We start from the raw sequence: 23,216 nt of genomic DNA, 5'->3' as shown, positions 1-23,216 counted from the left end.
TTGTTGGTTATGTTTATTATATCACTCATTTTGAAGCCTTGAGAGAAATCTAAATTGATAGATATTCTTGGCTTCCAGCTGTGGATTATACATTGTAAAGATCTGTTCCAGAATAATAACCTTTAAGGCATTGACATTGGCATCCAAGTTGCCAGAGTCTACTTTGCTCTTTTAACTAAACAGATGTGGTTGGGAATGAGATTAGATATGAGCAAATATTTACAGAATCAGAGTGGAATGAAGAAGAAGAGTATTGACACTCTGAGCGAACTTCACCTAGAAGTTTAATATGCCCAATATGAATATGCCCAATCTAATATCTCCTGAGAGACACAACACTACTGCATCTACACCAAATAAAAAGACAACCAAACTCACTGCCATGGAGTCAGACTTGACTCATAGCAATCCCCCCTTGGGTTTCTGAGGCGGTATCACTACAGAAGTAGATTGCCCAATCTTCCTTCTGAGGAATGACTGGTGGGTTTGAACTGCCAGCCTTCTGGTAGCAGTCAAGTGCCTTTGGCACTAGGCTACCAGAGCTCCTAGTGAAAACTTACACAGTTGGAAATGTGGTATGGTTGTACCATCTGACCAGATGGAACCTAAAGTTACTTGAAAAATAGTCCCTAATGACTATTCCAATAATAGGAAAAGTATGATATGTGGGAAGAGTTTGCTTTTGTTTTGGGACATGAAAAAATACATGGTAATATATATTGAAATGTTTTGTACTAGTATTTAATTGTTCTCACTCATACCTATGATATAATAAAGACTTTTCATTGACTCATGCAGTTAGATGAAAATGAAACTTAAGTAGATATTGATATCTGAGGCAAAATGAATGTTTGGAAAGGTAAACACACAGCTAGATAATAGCCATGCATGTAGATTCAGCAGAGAAATTAAATTTACATTTGGAAAACCTACAAACAGAGTTGAATGACTGTATCAGCATACATAAGAATGTGTAAGTAATAGAGCAGAAAGAAATCTTTCAGATGTTAAAAGAATAGGAAGAATCTTAAGACAAGGTATGATTGTTAATGTATTTTTCAGAGGGAAGTTCAACTTTTCACAGGATGGAATATACTCTAATGATTGTCAAAGTTTAGTAGGTCTATTTTTATGCACTATACATTATAGAAGTTATTGTAATAAAAATGTTAAGAAAATGCCTCAGATGTGTAACAAGAAGTCAATGAATCCTTCATGCAGAATGTTGTTTTATAATTTGTTTTAGTTTTTTTTGTTGTTGTTAAGAAAATACACAAGAGAACCTGCATCAATTCAGTAATTTCTACATATACAATTCAGTGACATTGATTATATTTTTCAAGTTGTGCAATCATTTTCATTCTCCTTTTCTGATTGTTTCTCCTTCATTTAGGTAAATCTCCTGCCTCTTAAGTTTCTATGTAATCTTTGGAGTTACTGTTGTCAATTTGATGCCATGTAGACAGATCTTAGAAGAGCACAGGGCTTAAAGCAGACAGTCTTTATTACTTCAGCTTGTTTGATTTTAAGAATACTTCAGGAACTATTTTTAGGTCAGGGTTTAAGCTTTATAGAGTAGAGTATCTCAAGGCAATCATTTTTGGGGTTCCATATCTTAACATTGCCTAAGAATTTGGAGGACTTGCTTCTTTTCTCTGGCAACTTGATGATACTTTTATAGAGATTTAATGATCCTCATTACTTAAATGCTGAAATGAAAACTTGAATCCTAAACATTTTAATACTAGTGCATTCTCTCTTGCTCACCTTCCTCCTTCATTAACTCAAATAAGGATTTCCTCAAAGTTGGCTTTTTATCAATTCCCATCTCACAGCCCTTAACCCATCAGTAAGAATCCAGTCTCCAATAAATTTCCACAAAAATCTTATGTTATTTACAATGCCGAATCTAAAGTACTCTGGTATGCAGACTATTTCTTCTTTAATTGATCAATACACTGATAGATTTATTAGGAGCTTAAATTGTGCCAAATATTGGGCTCACTGCAGGAAATACAGAATAATTTATTTCAAACAGGTTGTGGTCTAGGAGAGGAGATTGGAAAGATAAATACTTCCAATATAAGTGTTATTATAAAAGAATACAAAAGACATTACAAAAGTACAGAAAAATGCTGACCTGACATAGGAATGGGAACATGGGAGTGCAGAAAAAAGCCAGCCTGTATTTGGCTTACTAAAAGAAAAGTGAATCTTTTACCGTTCAGTTCCTCTCCTCTCCAATGATAGTCAAATTGATATACTTAATTGCTGATGAAATTACCATGCTTTTGGCCATACTTTTTTTTTTACCAAATATTTTTTTTCCCAATCTGTAGGTTCTTCTCTGTTGACTCTTTTGGAGAAGTCTTTTGAAGCACATAAAAATTTAATTTTTAGAAGGTCCCAATCATCTAGTTTCTCTTCTGCTGTTTGTGCATTTTGAGTTATGCTTGATAGTCTATTTATGCCATATATTACAGCCACTAAATTTGCCCCTAGTTTTTCCTGGAGGAACTCTATAGTTTTAGGTTTCACATTTAAGTCTTTGATCCATCTGGATTTCGTTTCTGTGTATGGTGTGAGGTACAGATCTTGTTTCATTTTTCTGCAAATGGATCTCCAGTTTTGCCAGCACCATTTGTTAAACATTCTCTTTCCCATTTAATGGATTTTGGCCCTCTGTCAAAGATCAGCTGACCACAAGTCAATGGAACTATTTCTTGGTTCTCAATTCTATTACATTAGTCTATGTAACTGTCGTTAAACCAATACCAGGCAGTTTCAACTACTGTGGCTGTATATATGTGGTTTTGAGATCTGGCAGTGTGAGACCTCCTACTTTGTTCTTCAATAGTGCTTTGTTTATCTGAGGTCTCTTTCCTTTCAATATAAAGTTAGTGATTGGTTTTTCCATATCCCTAAAGAATGTTCTGGTAGCATAGTGCCTAAGACACTTGACTGCTAACCAGAAGGCTGGTGGTTCAAACCTACCAGCCACTCCTCGGAAAGAAGGTTGGGCAATCTACTTCCGTAGTGATACTGCCTTGGCAACCCAAGGAGGGGTCACTATGAGTTGGATCTTACTCAACGGCACATAACAACAACAACAACAAAAGAATGTTGATGAGATCTTGATTGGGATTGCATTGAATGTATAGATTGCTTTGGGTAGAATTGACATTTTCACAATGTTCAATCTTCCTATCCATGAGCATGGGATGTTCTTCCATTTACATAGATCTCTTAGGTTTCTTGAAGTAGTTTTTATAGTTTTCTTTGTAGAGGTCTTTTGTGTCCCCAAAATGATTTTGAGTTTGGTTCCACATTGTTCTGCCTCTCTATTCAGGATTTCCTCCATAGATCTCCCTCTGAGTGGTTAACAGTGGTAGCCAGTCACCATCTAGTTCTTCTGGTCTCATAGTCATCTAGGTTGAGGATTACCAGTCACAAGGACTAATTGTTTCCATGAATCTTTGGCTTTCTTTATTCTTCTTTGCTCTGGACAAGGAGAGACCCATCATTGTATCTAGATGGCTGCTTGCAAGATTTCTGTTGCATCAACTCTACTCCTTTGCCCTTTCAGTGTGTTGTCTATTTCTGACAATTTAGTATGAATCTTCTGGATTTCTATCTGTAGATTTTGAATCATTTCTAATGTTTCACTTATTTTGTCATTTTTTTCTTATATCTTCTTCCAGAATCCTTCCTGGGATTTTCCTGTATTTCCCTTGGTCTGTCTCTCAATCTTTTGAATTCTTTATCAGGGAGTTCCAATGCTGTTTCTTCCTCAGGGATGTGTTCTGGGTGTATATACTGCTCCCTTGTTTCTATCAATTTATCTTGCTTCTTTGTGTGAACTGTGATGATCTGCTGTCTCTGAGGCATTGTGACATTGTTGTATTTAGATTGCTGTTAACTGGTTGTGAAGAGCAGCTAAGGGTGATTCAGGCTCTTCTTGGTGGTTGTTTATCATAGACTCATTGGTGGAAAAGGAGGTGGTGACTCTCACTCAGTAAGTGAAGCTTTCTAGTAGTCCATGTGTCCAGGATGTCTTTGTGGTTCACAGCAAGCAGAGCCTGTTCTTAAGTCCTTGGAATCTGCAATAACTCTGTTTCTTTAAATACCCAAAATGATCAAGCTGCTTCTAAGCATTCAAAATGGCTGCACCCTCTGGACAGGCAAAAGTCCACAGTTCAGTCCACCTTCCTCTTCTCTGCATGCCATTTTATTCCCTAGCCACAAGAGCAGTCCTCCATGCAGTCCCTGGCCAGCAAGCCTGATTTTTAGGTTAATTCTTAGGTTGACAATATCCAAATTGTCTGTGCCCTCATGATCACTGCCATACCTTAGCTCCATATGCCTACTTTTTTGGTATTTTCATGCAAATTCTTTTGCTAGTTGGAGTTTAGTCAACTTCTATATCTTTCCCTTCAAAGCTCAGGGGTCCAGGATTATCTTCTGTACCTGTGTTAATTAGTTCCCCTTTCTTTTATTGAAGAGGGTCTGTGCAGTCTTTCTGCCTATTCCACCATCTTACTGGACCAGAATATACAAGTTTTTTTTTAAAAAGTCTATAATACAGTATGCATTTGTGATTCTTTCTGAACATTATCAAATTTCAAGTCAAGTACCTAGTTAGTCAGCAATATTATGAATAGTAACAATGAAAAAGACTATGATAATCACAATAAAAATGCACAACTTATATGATTGTTAAAACAATCACATCCAAATAAACAAAACTTCAGTAAAAATTCAAGCACCAGATACTAATTCTTGAAATTGGACCATAGGCAGATTTCACTAGGACAGCCCAAAAACATGTTTGTTGTTGTTGTTATTTGCCATTGAGTTGGACTCCACTCATAGCGACTCCTCCTTGGGTTTCCCAGGCAGTATTACTATGGATGTAGATTGCCCAATCTTCCTTCTGAGGAGTGGCTGGTGAGTTTGAACAACCAGCCTTCTGGTTACCAGTCAAGTGCCTTAGGCAGTACACTACCAGAGCTCCTAAGGACATAGTAGGTGAATATAAAAGTAAATAATTTTACTGAATTGACAAATAAATTTTCTTAGAAAAACTGTTTCTAAGTATATTGGGGAAAAGGGAAGATCACCGAAACATTATATAAAAGCCAAATATGAGATTCATTTAGTCATAAAAATTCAAAATGTACATGAGTTTAATCACTCTATTGATATTAATATTTTCCCTACATTTATCAAATGGAAATCTCAATCTAGGTAATATAATTTATAAGGTATTAAGAAATCTTTACTGTTTAAAATTCTTAATGTCTAAGGGATATGAATCATATTGTCATATATGGTAAAATCAAAATATAATGTGCCTTTCTTTCCTACTACACTGGTAGTTACTTAAATTCAGATATTAAATATTAGTAGTTTTCTTAATGTCTATGACTTGGCACAGTTCCTTTTTTCTATAGAAACTCTACAAAATAAATGGTTTTCAAATAAATGTATTAATGACTAAACTTTGCCTTTCAAAAGGCACATATGATTGATTTCTTATGATATGTTTTCTGTCAAACTATTTAGCCTTCAAGAGCCTTAATTGAAGAGATTTTCCAATCATAAAGTTAGAGTACTATGTTCTCACAACTCAACTCACTGCCATTGCATTGAACCTGACTCATAATGACCCATACTTGGGTTTCCAAGGCAATATCACTACAGAAGTAGATTGACCAACGTTGCTTCCCAGGAGTGGCTGGTGGGTTTGAACCACCAAACTTCTGGTTAACTGTCAAATACCTTAGGCATTATGCTGTTGTTGTTGTTACGTGCTGTCAAGTTGGACCCGACTTATAATGACGTTTCCTTGGGTTTCCGAGGCAGTATCACTCTGGAAGTAGATTGCCCCATCTTCCTTCTAAGGAGTAGCTGGTGGGTTTGAACCACCAGCCTTCTGGTTAGCAGTCAAGTGCCTTGGGCACTATGTTACCAGAGCTCCTAGGCACTTGGCTAAGAATACTAATACATCTGCAGTCTAGTTGAATAAACTTTAAAAATGCATCAAACCTTGGACATAGCTAATTTTCTAATATCCACGCAGAAATTTTATAATACATACTTTCCCTGTGTTCATTAGTTCCTTTATCCATTCATTTGCTAAACAGATATTAATTAAATATTTACTATAAGACAGATTCAATGCGAGTATTGATGTACAACAATGGTGATAAATAAAGAAAGAAATTGGCAAAGTCTTTGATCATTTGAGTTTATAATCTAATGAGGGAGAGAGATATAAAAAGAATGAATTTTGAAATGTGTTATGAAGGAAAAATCAGGGTGCTCTGATAGTATAAATGGGACATAATTTAGAAGGAGACATCATGGAAGACTTCTTTGAAGAAGTGACACTTAAATTGTGACTTAAAAAAATAAATTAATGGGAATTAACTAGTCAGAGTGAGAGCATTATAATGAGCAAGAGAAATGTGAATGGTAAATAATGAACAAGGACGTAATCAGGGCACTGGTTATGCAGGATAAAGACTATGGCTTTTATACTTGTGGCAGTGAAAAAACATTGAAGGGAATTATATATGAGAATTAATTAAGTTTCTGACTATTGAATGTAAAGAAGTAAGGTAGGGAGAAGACATAAACCAAGTCCAAAGAAGGACATTGCAGTAGTCCAGGTAAAAGCTGATGATGACTTCTACTAGGAAGTTTGCAGTGGGGAAGGAAATAAACAGATGTATTCAAAAATATATGAGGAAAAATTGATAGGACTTGGTAATAGATTGAGAGGATGGTGGAAGCAAATAAGAATGTGTCAAAATAACTCCCTGGTTTCCAGCTTGAGACATTAGATAGACGGTGTTGCCATTTTCAAAGATGGGAAATATAGATGTTGTAACAAAACTGCAAATTCAATTAAAGTCTACAGCATGAATGAATAAAATATATAAATTGAAAACTGTGTGTTTCTATTTCAATTATACTACAAACTGTTTTCAGTAAGTTTGGCTAACTTTATGTCAAAGCACAATAAAATGTATGGGAAATGGAGATAGATGGTAGCTGTAATATGTGAGAGCAGGATGGAAAGATCAATTAATTCTGACTAGATAAGAAAATATAGGCTTATTAAGGAGATGATATTTGAAATTTATGGCAAAGAATGATTTTTAAAAAAAAGTATAATTGAATCAAACTTAAAACCTGAAAGGAATTTCAATAGGCAAAACATGGGGGAAGGAATTCCATGAAGACACTTGGATTTAGTGGATTTTGTCAATGAGGTGAAGAGTCAGCGTAGAATAGCAGCATGAAGAGTGTTTACTTGGGAGGACAGTTTATACCAGAAGATGGGCAGAGCTAAGAATGCTAGGAGGCTAAAGTGATGGAATCATGGGAGAGGAAGAAATTGCTGGAGTGAGAGAAATGAATAATTAGTGAATCACAGGGGTAGGGAATGAGAAGAAGTGGGAGCTCATGCAGTGATGAGCATGACTGAAGAAGAGAAGAGGAATTGAAGAATGAGAAAAATGGAAAAATGGAAAAATATTGGGTACCCTCAATGAAATAAAAAGTACGATTACTCAATAGTATAAAAATATGGTTAAGGTTTAAGGCAGTGGTTCTCAAAACTGACCACATCTTAGAGGCTCTTTTGTATTTCAAGAACTCCCCACATGGCTATACAAAGGATGGTCAGATTATTTAAATAAAAATATTTGAGGAGAGAGTCCAGGCATCAGTAATTTTTAAAGTTGCTCAGGTAGAATGTTACTATTCAATTAGAATTAACAATAATTTATTTAGGAAACTTGCAAAAGTTCTGGAATAGTTAACTATATCTTGGTAGTTAACTACCGATATTAAAATCTGCATCTTCATTTTAGCTCAATTGGCTTTTCAAGCAAACTAGCAATGTGTGAAATGAGTCCTTAAGACAACAGAAAATGGTAACTGTTAGTATCAACCTGTAAGATTTTATTAATGACCTATAAAATGGCCTTTTATTTAGCTTAAAATATTCTACATGAACTGAAAAAAATAATTTTTGTTCATAAGATGTGCTAAAAATCAGATTTCTCTTGATATCTACTTATAAGAGATAAGGATGGTGCTGTAAAGCAATGCTCCTCTACATGTGGTTCATGTACTGTGTACATCAGAATCATTCTGGTCCTTTTTTAGAATAATCAATCAAGCATATGAAATATGTATATACTCAGAAGACCTATTTATCATTTGGTATTTTTAACAAGAAAGGTGATCCCACAGAATGGAAATTATCAAACAATATTAATATCACATGCAAGTAAAACCTTACTGAAGTTAATTCAAAAACAGTTGCAGCAGTATATTGACAGAGAACTTCCAGAAATGCAAGCTGGATTTCGAAGGGGGCGTGGAGCAAGGGATATCATAGGTGACATCTTGGATCTTGGCTCAAAGCAAAGAATACCAGAAAGATGTTTATTTATATTTTATTGACTAAGCAAAAGCATTTGGTTTTGTGGATCATAACAAATTGTGGATGGCATTGAGAAGAATGGGAATTTCAGAACATTTATTTGTACTCATTGGGAACCTGTACATAGACAAGGAGGCTGTCATTCAAACAGAACAAGGGGATACTGCATGGTTTCAAATCAGGAAGGGAGTGCATCAGGGTTTTATCCTTTCACCATACTTATTCAATTCATATGCTGAGCAAATAATCCAAGAAGCTGGACTACATGAGGAAGAATGTGGCATCAGGATTGAAAGAAAGCTCATTAACAACCTGTAATACACAGACAGAACAACTTTGCATGCTGAAAGTGAGGGTGACTTGGAGCACTTACTGATGAAGATTAAAAACCACAGTCTGTGGCATGGATTAGCACTCAAAATAAAGAAAACAAAAATCCTCACAACTGGACCAATAAGCAGCATCACGATAGATGGAGAAAAGATTGAAGTGGTCAAATACTTTATATTACTTGGTTCTACAATCAATACCAATGGTAGCAGCAGTCAAGGCAACAGATGGCATATTGCATTGGGCAAATCTGTTGCAAAAGACCTCTTTCAAGTGCTGAAGAGCAAAGATATTTCCTTGAAGACTAAGATGTGCCTAACCCAAGCCATGGTATTTTCAATAGTCTCATATGCTTATGAGAGCTGGACAAAGAATAAGGAAAACCAAAGAAGAGTTGATGCTTTTGAGTTGTGGTGTTGGTGAAGAATGCTGAAAGTACCTTGGCTGATAAAATAACTAACAAATCTGTCCTGGAAGAAGTGTAGCTGGAATGCTCCTTGGAAGCAAGAATGGCCAGACTTCATCTCACCTACTTTGGCCGTGCTGTCAGAAGAGACCATTCTCTGGAGAAGGTTATCATGCTTGGCAAAGTGGAGGGTCAAGGAAAGAGGGGAAGGCCCTCAACAAGATGGGTAGACATGATGGCTGCAGCGATGCGCTCAAGTATAGTAGGAATCATGAGACTGGCACAGGACCAGGCAGTATTTCATTCTGTTTTACATAAGTTTGCTATGAGTCAGAGATAACTCAATGGTACATAACAACAACAATTTTAACAAGGTCCTAGATACTCATGTCTCCTTGACTAGACTATCCATTCACTACAGAAAGGGATAGTTACCTCATAATAAGAAAATGAACTCAAACAATTGCCATATTTTTCTCAAAAAAGTATGTACATGTAAATAAAATACACATATATAATTAATGGGTAGAAATGATAAATTATGTAAAAAAAAGTTCTGGAACAGTGTGCCAATATGTACACCATACACATTTCCAGAAGTGAATTTCTGCTACATTCAATAAACCAAAAATGTTTCTTTCTATCAGATTTGTATGATAAAGGTATAGGCCATGGTCAAGAAGTCATGGATCTAATTTGGTAGTACCCTGGTAACTGGAAAATAAGCGATTGGAATTGTACATTTTTTCTGGGGCCATTCACAGTTGGGCCTAAAAGCAGTGGAGTTACTTGTAGTGGATTACCCCCAGCTATGTCATGCCCAAGTTTAGCGGAGGCTCAGGCAGAGGGGAAGATTGCTACAGTCTGAGTACTGGTTAGTCCTGTGCATGGTCCCACATGCATCCAGGTCCTGCAGTGCTGACTCCACATGAAGCTGGGTGGCAGAATAATGGAGGTAGGGACATGGGGTGCCCTGGCCCTGTGGTGTCCCCAGCCAGTTGGACCCATCTCATCCGAGTGACAGACCCATGACCCCTCTGCTCTTGTACAAATACCATGGCATCTGCATGAGTGAGATACTCAAAAGGCCTACTTAAGCAGCCAGATAGCAGAACCAAATGGGTGCAGCCATGGCAAGGTGGTCTTGCCCAACTGAGTGGCCCTTCTGGCCTGTGGTTTATAGACCCCTGTACCATCTGGACTGGGGCCAGCTGCCCTGACAAGTGCTATTTCCAGGGCAGAAATAAACATGATTTCTTCCTGCATTGGAGGAAGTATTTTCCAGAGTAGGAAAGAATCCTGCCAGGTGGAGGCTGCTCTAGAAATTTGAGGGTAGGCTGGTCAGGGTCTGCTGCTGGGAACTAAACCTCTGCATCAATAGGCAGCAAGATGAAGACTTGACATTAAATCCATTGGGCAAAAAAAAAAAAAAAAAAAGAAAGAAATTGAAACTGACAGTTATCACCATGCAAAAAATACTGGTATAGTGAACTTATGAAAAAAAAAAAAAATGCACAGGGATTGCACAGTATGCAAAAAGCCTATAGTGCATGTGTTATTTGTGTAAAAATAATTTAAGTGTTAACTTACATTAGACCAAAATAGTCTCATTATTGCACTGGAAATTATATTTAAAATCTACTATTCAAGCCTCTTTTCTGAAAAGTCCTCACTGTCATCTTTTTTTTAACACTTTCAATCTTTTTGGCATTAGATTATTGACCAAAAATAACCTGATAGATCTTCTGTTGAGTTTACTGGAAAGGGTAGGATTGCTGATGGGTGGGTAGTAGGTGGAGCGTAGGAACCAATTGTGTGAGCCGTAAAGGGCATTTCCATATCATTTTTCTAAATTATTTTGCTTTGTTTTAAAGTTTATCTCTTAATGGGAAATCTAACTCTTTTTATTTCTAGGCTCTTGACAGATGTTTTAACTGCATACCACTTCTTTACCACATGCCAAGAATAACATTAAAAATACTAATTATAAAGCTTCATTTCTTGGCTTTTAAATAATTAAAAAGAATTAGAAGTATACAGACATAAAGAACAATCTATCTTCATGATATGCATAGTTCAGCAGGATATATAAAACATAAATTTTTGAGAGCAAGAAAGGATCTGTTTTATAAAGAGATACATAAGGGAAATTAACTTTTGTTGCTTTCAAATGTCAGAAATAAGCTTGTGACCCCTTAAGGTAAACATTTTTTGAGATACAGTTCTACCACATAATTGCAATTGTTTTCATAGTTACACTTTCCAGTTCCCTGCTGGCTTTTTTTCTGTATAAGCTTACTTTTATTTCCAGTTATGTCGTTATAAAGATGAGAATCAGGTCTAATTGAACAAGAAAATTATAATACTTATTCTTTCCTTTATCTGTATAAACCATAATTTTGCTCCCTATGAAAGATTACCTCAAGAATGAAAAACATAGCTTTCTTGGCCTATCCAATGAACTAGCAATGAAAGTCAATATATTCTCATTCATTCATATCTTCATACACTCATTCTTCAGTCCTTCATTTCTTCTATTGGCAATTAAACATTTATTAAGCATGTGCTATATTAAGGCTCTGTAATATGCCAGGTACTATAGATACCTGTGTTTTGCATACAAAAGTAAACTAGTGACCTTCCACCCTCAATACAAGTGGGCAAAAAGATGAATTCAGCAAAGTGACAAGCACCATAACTATGATCTGAATAAAATTTATTGTGGCAATTGGCAACATTTTCCCCATTAATACATATGCAACAGAGGATTTTCACACATAGGATGCACATTCAGGTGGAATCCAAGAACACAAGCTAAAATATCACCTCTTCAGTATAATTCAAAAAAGCATATCCTAATCCAATTAGTAAAATAAGAGATAAACCAAAAATCAAACTCATTGCTATCAAGTCAATTCTGCCTTATAGCAACCCTATGCAACAGAGGGGAACTGACCTATAGGATTTCCAAAGCGTAATCTTTATGGCAGCAGACTGCCACTTCTTTCTCCTGCAGAACAGCTACTGGATGTGAACCCCTGATGTTTCAGTTAGCAGTCAAGCCCTTAACCCCTGCACCACCAAGGCTTCTTCAAAATAGAGATCATTAAAATAGTTCTAATATCTATGAACTATTAAATCACACAAATTTGGTAACAAGGCAAACTTTGGATAAATATTTATTTTATAGCTAATATGCAGACATGTGCTGACATTATAGTAGAGAATAAGAAAGAGTCACTGATCTCTGGAGTTTTTTGTCTGGGATAGAAAAAAGAAGAAAATAAAACTAAAAAATATAGGTAGAAGATTACCTGAGATGGTTATAAATGGCTATGATCATAATGAGAGAGGGTGACGTCATAGAGAAAGAATGTATGAGTGAGTGTGGTGCAAGGAAAGAAGGGGAAAGGTATTGACACTGAACTGTTAGGAAAGCTTTTCTGAGGACATGATTTGTGCTAGGTCCTGTACGATGAAAGTGTTTGTAAAGATTTGGAGAACAGGAGTGCTGTAGGTAGAGATACTAGATTACACAAAGGCTGTGAGGCAGGGCTCTACTACTGTTAACTATTTTTTCTTATACATACATGAAAACATACCATGGGTACAAACCACTTTGTTTCTTGTTGTTGTTGTTATGTGCCGTCGAGTCAGCCCCAACTCATAGCGACCCCTCCTTGGGTTTCCATGGCAGTATCACTACAGAAGTAGATTGCCCCATCTTCCTTCTGAAGAGTGGCTGGTGGGTTTGAACCTCCAGCCTTCTGGTTAGCAGTCAAGTGCCTTAGGCACTATGCTTATAGTTTGCAAGAACAAGAATCACTAAGGAAGAACGACAAAGAACTGTTGTTTTGGGGGAGAGTAGAACTGCCTCATAAGGTTTCCTAGGCTGTAATCTTTACAGGAGCAGGTCACCAGGACTCTCTCACAGAGCTGCTGGGTAGGTTTGAACTGTTGTTGCTGTTGTTGTTACGTCCTCAAGTCGGACCCGACTCATAGCGACCCCTCCTTGGGTTTCCAGGCAGTATCACTTTGAAAGTAGATTGTCCCATCTTCCTTCTGAGGAGTGGCTGGTGGGTCTGAACTGCCAGCCTTCTGGTTAGCAGTCAAGTGCCTTAGACACTATGCTACCAGAGGTTCTAATTACCAATGGAGAATTACTAAGGAATGCTTTCTTAGAAGGAAAAGAATCTTCAGGATAAGAAATAACCAACCATAAAATAGAAGCAAAGGACATGGAGACAAAGAAAACAGTACAGGAGAATGAGAAGCAGTAAGATATAGTCAGGTAGCTGGAGGTAGCTCAGCTGGGCTAAAGCTTAAGGAAAAGGAGGAAGGGCTAAAGGTGAAGCTGGAGAGAAAAGGAAGGACAACAGCGGAAGACTTAAGTACATGCTGACATATCTGGACTGCTTTTTTTCATACTTTGAACTATATATTTAATAATAGTATTTGTATATAGAAATAAAATTCAGTAACAATTTAGAGTCATTCAAATATTTTAAAACATGTATAGAATCATGACCTCCTGGCCTGAAAGTAACTTAAAGCTACTGACTTTGAGTCTCAGGATTAGAAGAAAATTTGTATCAAATACCCACGGCTAGGCACTTGAAACCCTTGGTGACAGGTTCTTAATATCAATTATCTACACATTACTTATGGGGATTCTGATTCAGAAAAACAGAAGCAAATTGTGGTGATCTGTATTTCTAAACAATTCCTCAGAACTGTCAATGCACAGGCAGTTTAAAAAGTACTGCAGTCAGTCATTACTGAAAATCTTCAAGGAAGAATATTCTTACTTCTTTACAATTTAAACTCAGAATATTTTCAAAATATTTTGCTATTTATTTAAATGAAAACTGTACATTTAATTGTAAAATTAAGATGAATGAAGGATAACTATTTTGCCAACCTTCGCTATTTTCATAGGTAGTATTTAACATCTAATCTAAATTCTCTCTGCTATTATGATCCTTTTTTTTTTTTTTTCCATCCAGGTAACCAATGTCCAGCAGGATTGCCTGCAAATTTATTAATGTAGCTCTTTGCATTTACTTCCAGGAGAAATTTCGTCCATTTCTACATTCCCCTCATTGCTGTCAAGTTGATTCAGACTCACAGAGACTATAAACAGAGCAGAACTGCCCTATAGGATTTCATTTCTATCCTGGAAGAAGGCCAGATGGAATGCTCCTTAGATGTGGCAATGGCCAGAATTCATCTTACCTACTTTGGTCATGTGTTTAGAAAAGATCTATCCCTGGAGAAGGATATCATGCTTGGTAAAGTGGAGGTCAGAGAAAAAGGGGAAGACCCTCAAGGAAATGGATTGACACAGTGGCTGCAACCATGGACTTTATTAAGCATTGCAAGGATTGTGAGGATGGCTCAAGATTGAGCAGTGTTGGATTCTGTTGTACATAGTGTCGCTATGAGTTGGAATCGAGTCAATATCACCTAAGAACAACAAAAGTCTTTATGGAGGCAGACTATCACATCTTTCTCTCTGGAATAACTGGTGGGTTCAAACTGCCAGCTTTTGGTCAGCAGCTAAGCTCTTAACCATTGTGCCACCAGGGCTTCTTATTTCTAAAACAATGTAAAGCAATTTGAAGTTTTAAACTGCATGTATAATACATGAAACTTCAGTATATTCATTTAATAAAAATCTAGTATAAACAAACCAAATAGCTTTGTTTACAATCACTAGTTGTTTAAGTGATTAAACAGCTCTGATTAAGCATCAGAGCTCATGCACTTTAAATTGTTTTAAGCTAAATAATGTTATGTAAGTTTGAGATTAGTTTTCATTTCTTAAGAAGCACATTGTGTAATGTAAGACATTGTTCCACATCTTACTTTGGGAAGTAGAGACTGGGAGCTTAAAAGCTTGAAGCAGACATGTAGGTGAATAATGATGGGTCTCTCCTCATCCAGAGCAAAGAAGAATGAAGAAAACCAAAGATTCATGGAAACTATTAGTCCAAGCAACTGATACACCATGTAATCCTCAGCCTATATGACTATGAGACCAGAGAAACTAGATGGTGCCCAGCTACCACTGTCAACCACTCAATGGGGGACCTATGTAGGAGATCCTAGATAGAGTGGGAAAACAATGTGTAACAAAACTCAAAATCAATTAAAAAAAAAAGGGACCAGTTTTGCTGGTCTGATAGAGCCTGATGGAACCACTGAGACTATGGCCCCTAGTTGTTCTTCAGGTCTGGAATTGAACCCACTCCTATAGCTTCCAGTCAAACAAAAGACAGGCATATGAGGTGCATATTTACATTAGGTAGATACAATCCTTGGAAAAATCAATCATGGGAGAATAGAAAGGCTATGTATGCACAGGGCAACAGCTCAAAGGATAGCAGTGCATGGGAGGGAAGGACACAGGGAAGAGGTAACAATGGGAAGGAAGTAGGAGGGGAGCTGTTGCATTCTGGTAAATTGTAGTCAATGTCAAGAGACAAAGTGTATGTGAACTGCTGTATGGAAAGTAAATTGTCTCTGTAAACTTTCACCCAAATCACAATAAAAATAAAAGAAGAAGAAGTACATTGTGTAATGACGATAAAAACACATCCTTTGAATATATCTTCAGATTATATGGGCAGTTACCTGTATGACACTGTCCCCAGGGTTCATGTCTGTGTAAACATAGACATCATAGGATATTTCAGGAAAAGTTGGAGTGTTGTCATTTGCATCCATCACTCGAATATTGACGATAACTGGTTCACTTTCTTGTACACCATCAAATGCTGTTATCTTTGGGAGAAAAAAACTCAATAGAGAAGTCATGCATGTAAACAGTACAAAATTCACTCTTAAAATTTATGAAGTTTCTTCTATGTGATTAATAGACTAAGAAGAAGGCTAGCAGGTTTTGTCAATAAAAGGAAGAAATAAAATTATAATAAATGATATAACCAAAATGTTTTAATGTGCTAGGAAGCAAATTTGAATATTCTGTCTTACTTTCCATATATTCAATTTCAATCACATTTTAAATAAGTAGATATCCATAATGTCTTCAAGGCTGAAAGTGGGCGTATAACATAGCTGCTTCTTAAGAATTATCTATTATTTGATTGTGAAAACAAAAATTGAAAAAACCTTTCATTTATAGATATTTTATACACAATATGCTGTTGCTTCTTCAGTCAACATACTTCTATCAGCCAAGAAAGCAGAAGTCCGTTAATCTAGCAATTTAAAAAAAATGGCAATTTTTAAAGAACTTATTGACATTAATTGTGATACCTTAATCATATTGTCAACATTTTAATAAGGCCTGAAGAGCAAAACCAGGTCTACACCACCACTGTTCTTGTTCAACAACTCTTCCTCCGGCTGATTTCTGAAACCCAGTTTGTATCTAACTTTTAACTGTTAGGTTGGAAAAATATATATTTATAAATAGTTACATATCATATTTTTTCATGATAACTAGTTACAGTTATAGAAATAAATTTTCATTTTTTTCTTCCTTTGATTAGCCTAACATAGGATTTCTCAAACTCCATATATTGTCATTTTGTGCTTAATAATTCTTTGTTGTAGGGAGCTAACCTGTGCATTGTAAGCTGCTTGGTAGCTCTCTGGCGTCTACACACAAGATATGGGTAGCACCTCCTTCCCATTGTAAAAACAAAAAATGTCTTTAGAAATTATTAAATGTTCCCAGATAAGAAAATCATCTCAATTAAGAATCAGTGACCTAACCTTATGCCAAAATTAAAAATGCAACAACAAAAATAAGAAGGAGAAAGGCTAAGATATGGTTCTTTACTCATGAATTCATGTTTGTAATATCACAGTACAAGTCAATGATGAATGTATGTTGACAGTTCAAATTCCCATTTTCTTCCTTCTAATCTAAAGATTATTGTTCTGCTCTAGGAAAGAACAAGAATCCTTTTGTATACACATAAACAGAAAAGGAGAAATGCATGTGAAGAATTTTTGTGGTTGATAGTCACTCTGGTGCTACTTGAAAACATTACATTCTTCCTCTGAAATCACTGACCTTTCAGTTTCAAACAAACATCTCTTTCAGGTATACACACAAATACAAAAGCTTTTTACCGAAAAGGTATAAGTTTGCTGTTCTTCCCTGTCCACTGGTTGAAGTAAGGTGAGGTAGCGAGTGATGCCAGTCTGTGTGACGGTGAAGACAGATGTGTAATCATTCAAAAAAAGGTGAACCTCTGGGTCTTTCGTCTTTAAAGAAGCAAAACAAAGCATCATTTAAAATGGTAAATAAAGAACACAGCTATTAGTCCCTGTGCTAGGAATTTATTTATTAATTTATTACAGAAAAATATATGTATATAACGGTAATAAGAATTTCCTTAAAAAAAAGGAGAGCTTTGACTAGATATAACTCCAAAATCTATCCAAATAGACTATAATCAATTTTTTCAAAAACAGAAGGATGAAATAAGTACTAGTTATAATCAATGTGGACAAAAGTGAAAATAATAGAAAGATTGAATAGCAAATCTCATTGAATATATTTTTACTGATTATTTACTAATAATATTTTCCAGAACTTCTTCAGGTTTGAGAAACAATAAATAAATCAAGAAAAGGAAACTGGAATACAGAATTTTAGCTGTAGACTTTATAATCACTTCATTTGTAGCAATAAAAGGCACACCAGTATATTACTATCCTATTCTCACTTATGCTGTAAAATAGAAATAAATTTGGTTATGTATTATTCATTAGCTATAAATATCATGCTTGTCATTTCTTCTTTTAATGCTGTAAAGATTCTCCAAAGGGAGGCCTAATATTTATTTTAATTGCTATATTTTAGATGATTAGATACAAAATATACAAATCTTCCACATGTGCCTGCTAAGATTCTAGAAAAAAATAACATATATTTGAAGTGGGAGGTGATAGAGAAGTAAACAACTTAGCATGGGAAAACCTTCACAATTTTATTGCCAACTCTGAAAGATAAAGATTGCAGTGTTCAGATGCATGCAATAAGCAATTCACTCTTTCCTATAACCACAGGACGTTAATCTCTGCAATTCTAAAAAAACAACAAAAATATAACATGGGGAGGCCTGCATTGGTGTCTCTATAGTGGAACAGGACAGCAGCTCCGGCAAACAAAGGGGGCGAGATTTAGGGATAGTAGACTATCAGCAGAAGTCCTGGTGGTTCAGAGGTTGTGCACTCAGCTATTAACCAAAAGGTCAGTGATTTGAACCTATCAGTCGCTTTCTCCATGAAAAAAGATGAGGCATGAGGTAAAGATTACAGCTTTGAAAACCCTATTGTTGTTGTTATGTGCTGTCGAATTGGACCCCACTCATAGCAACCCCTCCTTGGGTTTCTGAGGCAGTGTCACTACGGAAGTAGATTGCCCCATCTTCCTTCCGAGGAGTGGCTGACGGTTCAATCCCTCCAGCCTTCTGGTTAGTAGTCAAGCGTTTTAGGCACTACGCTACCAGAGCTCCCAACAGGACAGTTATACACTGTCCTACAGTGTCACAATGAGTTGGAATCAACTGAACGGCAATGGTTTCTTTAATTTTTTTTTTTTTTTATTTTAAGTGGGTGGGGTTTAGACTATCAGAAAGGTGGTAAAAAATAGCAAAAGGGAGGTAAATATTTTTATATAAATAAAAATAATACTTTGATAGTTGAAAAAGGCACTCGTGGCATCTTCAAAAATATATGATAGCATGCTGTGAAATATGATTTAGTATCATAAAATGCTATTGTAACTCTGGTATTAAAGGCTCAGAGCTGAGCAGACACTAGTGGATTGTTACACACTTGTTAATTCAACAAAAAGAGAACCATGTTTAAAAATAGTCTACATCCAAGTGAGAAAGTTGAAATGCACACTACTACAAAAAAAGTGAGCACAATTTGAACCACAAAATACTGACCTATAAAAAAAATTTAGTTTATGAAATAGGAAAAAATCTTTAAAAATTTGCAATATCTGTATATTTCATATAGCTTTTAATGTTTTCAATTTTACCTGAAACCAGTTAATTATTTGTAATATTTCATTTTGTGGTAGTTTCTATGTCCATGAGTTTGATTTAAGGTCACTGTGCTGCTTTTACTTTAGAGCAATAAAACAAATTAATGATATACATAATAGTTGTCATTTATTATAAAATTATAAAAGATATTAAGATATCTACATAATTAAGAGACTTTACACTCAGATATTTTTAAACAGACACTTTAGTGTTTTTTTTTAGACATCCTGAATTCAATTACTTATCATGGCCACAAAATGAGGTACTTTGATTAATCAAATATGTTTTCCAGTAAAGAAATGAAATTATTTATTCATAAAAGGAAATTATAAAGTACATATGACAACCTATTTTGAACCTTATCTTATTTAAGATTCTTGCTATTTTGTTATATCTTAGAGCTCTTTGTGAAAAAAGTTAATTAGTTCAGAGATGATAAGAAATGTTAATTTGAGTTCCCACTTAAAAAACTGAGTATGAGCCTGAGGCATTTGACTGCTAACCAGAAGGCTGAAGGTTAAAACCCGCTAGGTACTGCTTGGAAGGAAGATTGGACAAGAGATACCACCTCAGAAACCCAAGGAGGGGTCATTATGAGTCAAATCAACTCTACAGCAATGAGTTTGTTTTTTTGGTTTATATCCTTCCTTTTGACTAATAACTACTCTTCTAAAATCATATTTTAAAGTATGTTAAGTAATATATACCTGTACTTACAATTAGAGAATATACTGTTCTTAATCAGCTGTAAGTCCAGGCTTACCATACTTTAGTAAGGAACAATCTAGTAGAAATTGTGTCATCAAACACAAGTTCTTTTACTCATAACTTTTGGCCAACTAATCTAAGATGTGAAAGTTTTGCTGTATGACTGGCTTAGCAAACATTTACTTCTCTTTTTATCAAACCCTTCAGTCATCCTCTACACCTTAAGGCATTAATTGTAAGTAATAACAATAATTACTATTATTTTTTATCTATTTATTTTCTTCCACTCAATTGTAGCTTCTGTAGGTAAATTTGTTAAGTGTATTCATCTATATACTCACCACATGTTTTTGAGCATTTTCATTTGTCATGTATTATGACACTCAGTACTGTAATGAGTATGAGATTGTATACCAGTGTATATACAACATGCTGCTGTTTCACTTCACCAGTTTTAGAAAACAAGATTTTCACTGTGAAATGCTTCCCATCTGAAAAATGGTATACATATCAGGACTCTATAAACAGATTCCCTCCTGCTTGATAACCAGATTTATTTAAAAACTCTTGATAATTTAACTTCTTGAATACTTTTATGATAACAAGCTAGAAAAAACAAAAACAAAAAACGTCCTTGCCAGAATTGCAGACTATGTGTTTTAAGTAAGGAGATAATGTAATACATTCAGTTAGCACTGTTCTTGGCATATTATAGTTCACTATAATTTGGCTTGCATGATTAATTGGATTAAAATATAACTCTTCTTGAAATTTGTGTATTTTTGAGTTAGTAAACTTTTTGTGTGAATATATAGCATACATAGGTATTATTGGTATATATCCTGGTATTTCTTTAAATACAAGAATTTAATAATGCAGATTTGAAAATATTAAGCCAATTATCCTTCAGGAGAATTTGGAAGGATAATACTAGCTTTAGGTGTGACACATTATGATTTTGCAAAGAACATCATATAATTTTTATTAATTTTTTGAATATTTCATGTTGTATCCACATCAAGTTTCAATGGATACATTCTGATATCAAAAAAACCTTGTTTTGATTGGAAGTAGAGGTGAGCATCACTTAATGTCTGTTGGAGCAAAGTCCAACTGCATACACAGCCACCGTCCAGTAAAGATGTTATTATTTTAAAAAGAGAAAGCAATTCTCCCTTTGTTTATTATGTTTGAAACCCAAACTGTAGTTCAGTATGCAGACTGACAAAAGAAGAATTTAATTTTGTAAAGGAATTGATAAGACAAAAATATTTGACCTAATATGACCAAATACGGTTTTAAGGGAGCTCTGGTGGTGTAGTGCCTAAGGCACTTGACTGCTAACCAGAAGGCTGGTGGTTCAAATCCGCCAGCCACTCTTCAGAAGAAAGGTTGGGCTATCTACTTCCATAATGATACTGCCTTGGAAACCAAAGAGGGGTCACTATAAGTCAGATCTGACTCCAAGACAGTGAGTTTGGTTTGGGTTTTAAATGGTTTTAAAGAACCAAGCCCAGACTCTTGCAGCCCTGGACTATGGGGTGGGACACAGGCAAGTGAGGTAGAAGACATGGCTTTGGGTAAGGCAGGTGGAATAGTGTGGGGCTGGGAATGTTCTGCTCTCTCCCCATTTGCTCTGCTTTGACAGCTGCCCGTCACCTACTGCTGCTGTCACCACCTGTTCCTCTTGCCCATTCCTCCTCTGGTCTCTACCACCAGCTCTATCAGCAGCAGGATGGCTATGAGGACAACTGAATGCAGGTTCCCATGAGGTTTTAATATGGTTTTCACACAACATCCAAATCACTTAACGTCCTATTTCACACACTGTATCATGGATGTTAAAGTAATGCATACCGGTATTTACAATTAGAGAATCTACTGTACTTAATAAGCAGTAAGTTCAGGCATACCATAATTTAGTAAGGAACAATCTACATATTAGGTCAAATATTTTTGTCTTATCAATTCCTTTACAAAATTAAATTATTCTTTTGTCAGTCTGCATACTGACCTACAGTTTGAGTTTTGAAAATATACTGGAATTTTACAATTCCTACAGTTAAGAAGTCAAATTCAATCAGTATGTGCATATTTTCACAACTCTCCCATCTGAAAATCACATGTTCTTTGTTTTGATGGACTATGATACAAATGGATAGATATTACTCTAGCTTAATATTCAAATAGGAATTGTAGATTATATGTAGTCTTTGCATGTATAAAGTCACTTAAAACAAATATTAGTGTTCTAAATTAATAAGTACATGGAAGGCTGATTAATACATATTTTTTTTCCCACTGAGAGAATATAGTATTTATTTTACCCTAAATTATACATACTGTATAATGAAATAAGGTATTACTTCATTGAATTTTGTTATTTTCTGAAAGGGTAAAATTAATTTTGATATGCACTCAAAATCACACAAAAAACAAATGCATAGTAAACACATATACAAAAGCAAAGATAACAAATTAATGAATGTAAACAAAATATGCCATCATATAGAGGAGCATTATATCATATAGAAAACTATGTTCAAAGATGATAGTATTTTAAATTTAAAAACAATTTTGAGTCATTAATGGGGATAAATATATGACGGTACACACACAATATGCACACCCATATATATGCACATAAAACACTGAAACACACACAAGCACGTATATATACATATATACATATGTGTACATACATATATGTATGCCTACTTACATGCATATATAGAAATGACAAAGCATAACATGAAAATGACAAAATTATTTTTAAGTCATTTGCCAATTTGTATTAATTAGTAGCAGCTGTCTGAAATATTCTATTCAAAAGGGTTCACCACTAAGTTTGGAAAGAACAGCATGTTGAATTACTAAAGCATGCCATGGACAAAAGAAAATTAATACTTAAGTAACCTTTGTTTACATTTATAATAAAATTTGATTCCTACTAAATTTCAGAATACTATAGCCAATCATTTAAAGTAATTGTAGATATCATCATAAGTGATAATGAAATTATGGCTTACTTTCTTTAGAGGGAAAGAAAAAGAACTAGAAAATGAAACACAGAAATGAACAAAACAGCAAATCACAACATTAACACCTAGTACCTACAGGAACACCACCAGGTGGAACCTATATGGAAATTAAACATGAAAAAAACTGAAAATACAAGATTACAAACACATATATAGTATACTAATGTATACTGGTAGCAAATAAAAACTAAACCATTTTGCAATACATTTAAACAAGCAAATTTCCCTAAGGT

At 35.2% G+C, this 23,216-nt stretch overlaps 1 protein-coding gene across 1 annotated transcript in view; it reads right to left on the bottom strand.

Annotated features, from left to right (window-relative positions):
• PCDH15 (protocadherin related 15) overlaps nt 1-23,216 on the bottom strand; it is a 1,158,626-nt gene that overhangs the window by 568,625 nt on the left and 566,785 nt on the right. Inside the window, exons 12-14 of the mRNA XM_007944018.2 lie at nt 23,060-23,080; nt 17,304-17,438; nt 15,834-15,983 (exon numbers count right to left, since the gene is read on the bottom strand). Of these exons, the coding sequence (XP_007942209.1) occupies nt 15,834-15,983; nt 17,304-17,438; nt 23,060-23,080 (306 nt within the window). The remainder of the gene's footprint in view (nt 1-15,833; nt 15,984-17,303; nt 17,439-23,059; nt 23,081-23,216) is intronic.

Source organism: Orycteropus afer, unplaced genomic scaffold (genome assembly GCF_000298275.1).
Source record: "Orycteropus afer afer isolate SDZICR_OR568_19922 unplaced genomic scaffold, OryAfe1.0 scaffold00118, whole genome shotgun sequence".
NCBI classification, from domain to species: Eukaryota; Metazoa; Chordata; class Mammalia; order Tubulidentata; family Orycteropodidae; genus Orycteropus; species Orycteropus afer.
Note: the sequence above shows the minus strand (reverse complement) of the source record. Positions and strands in the feature narration are given on the sequence as shown.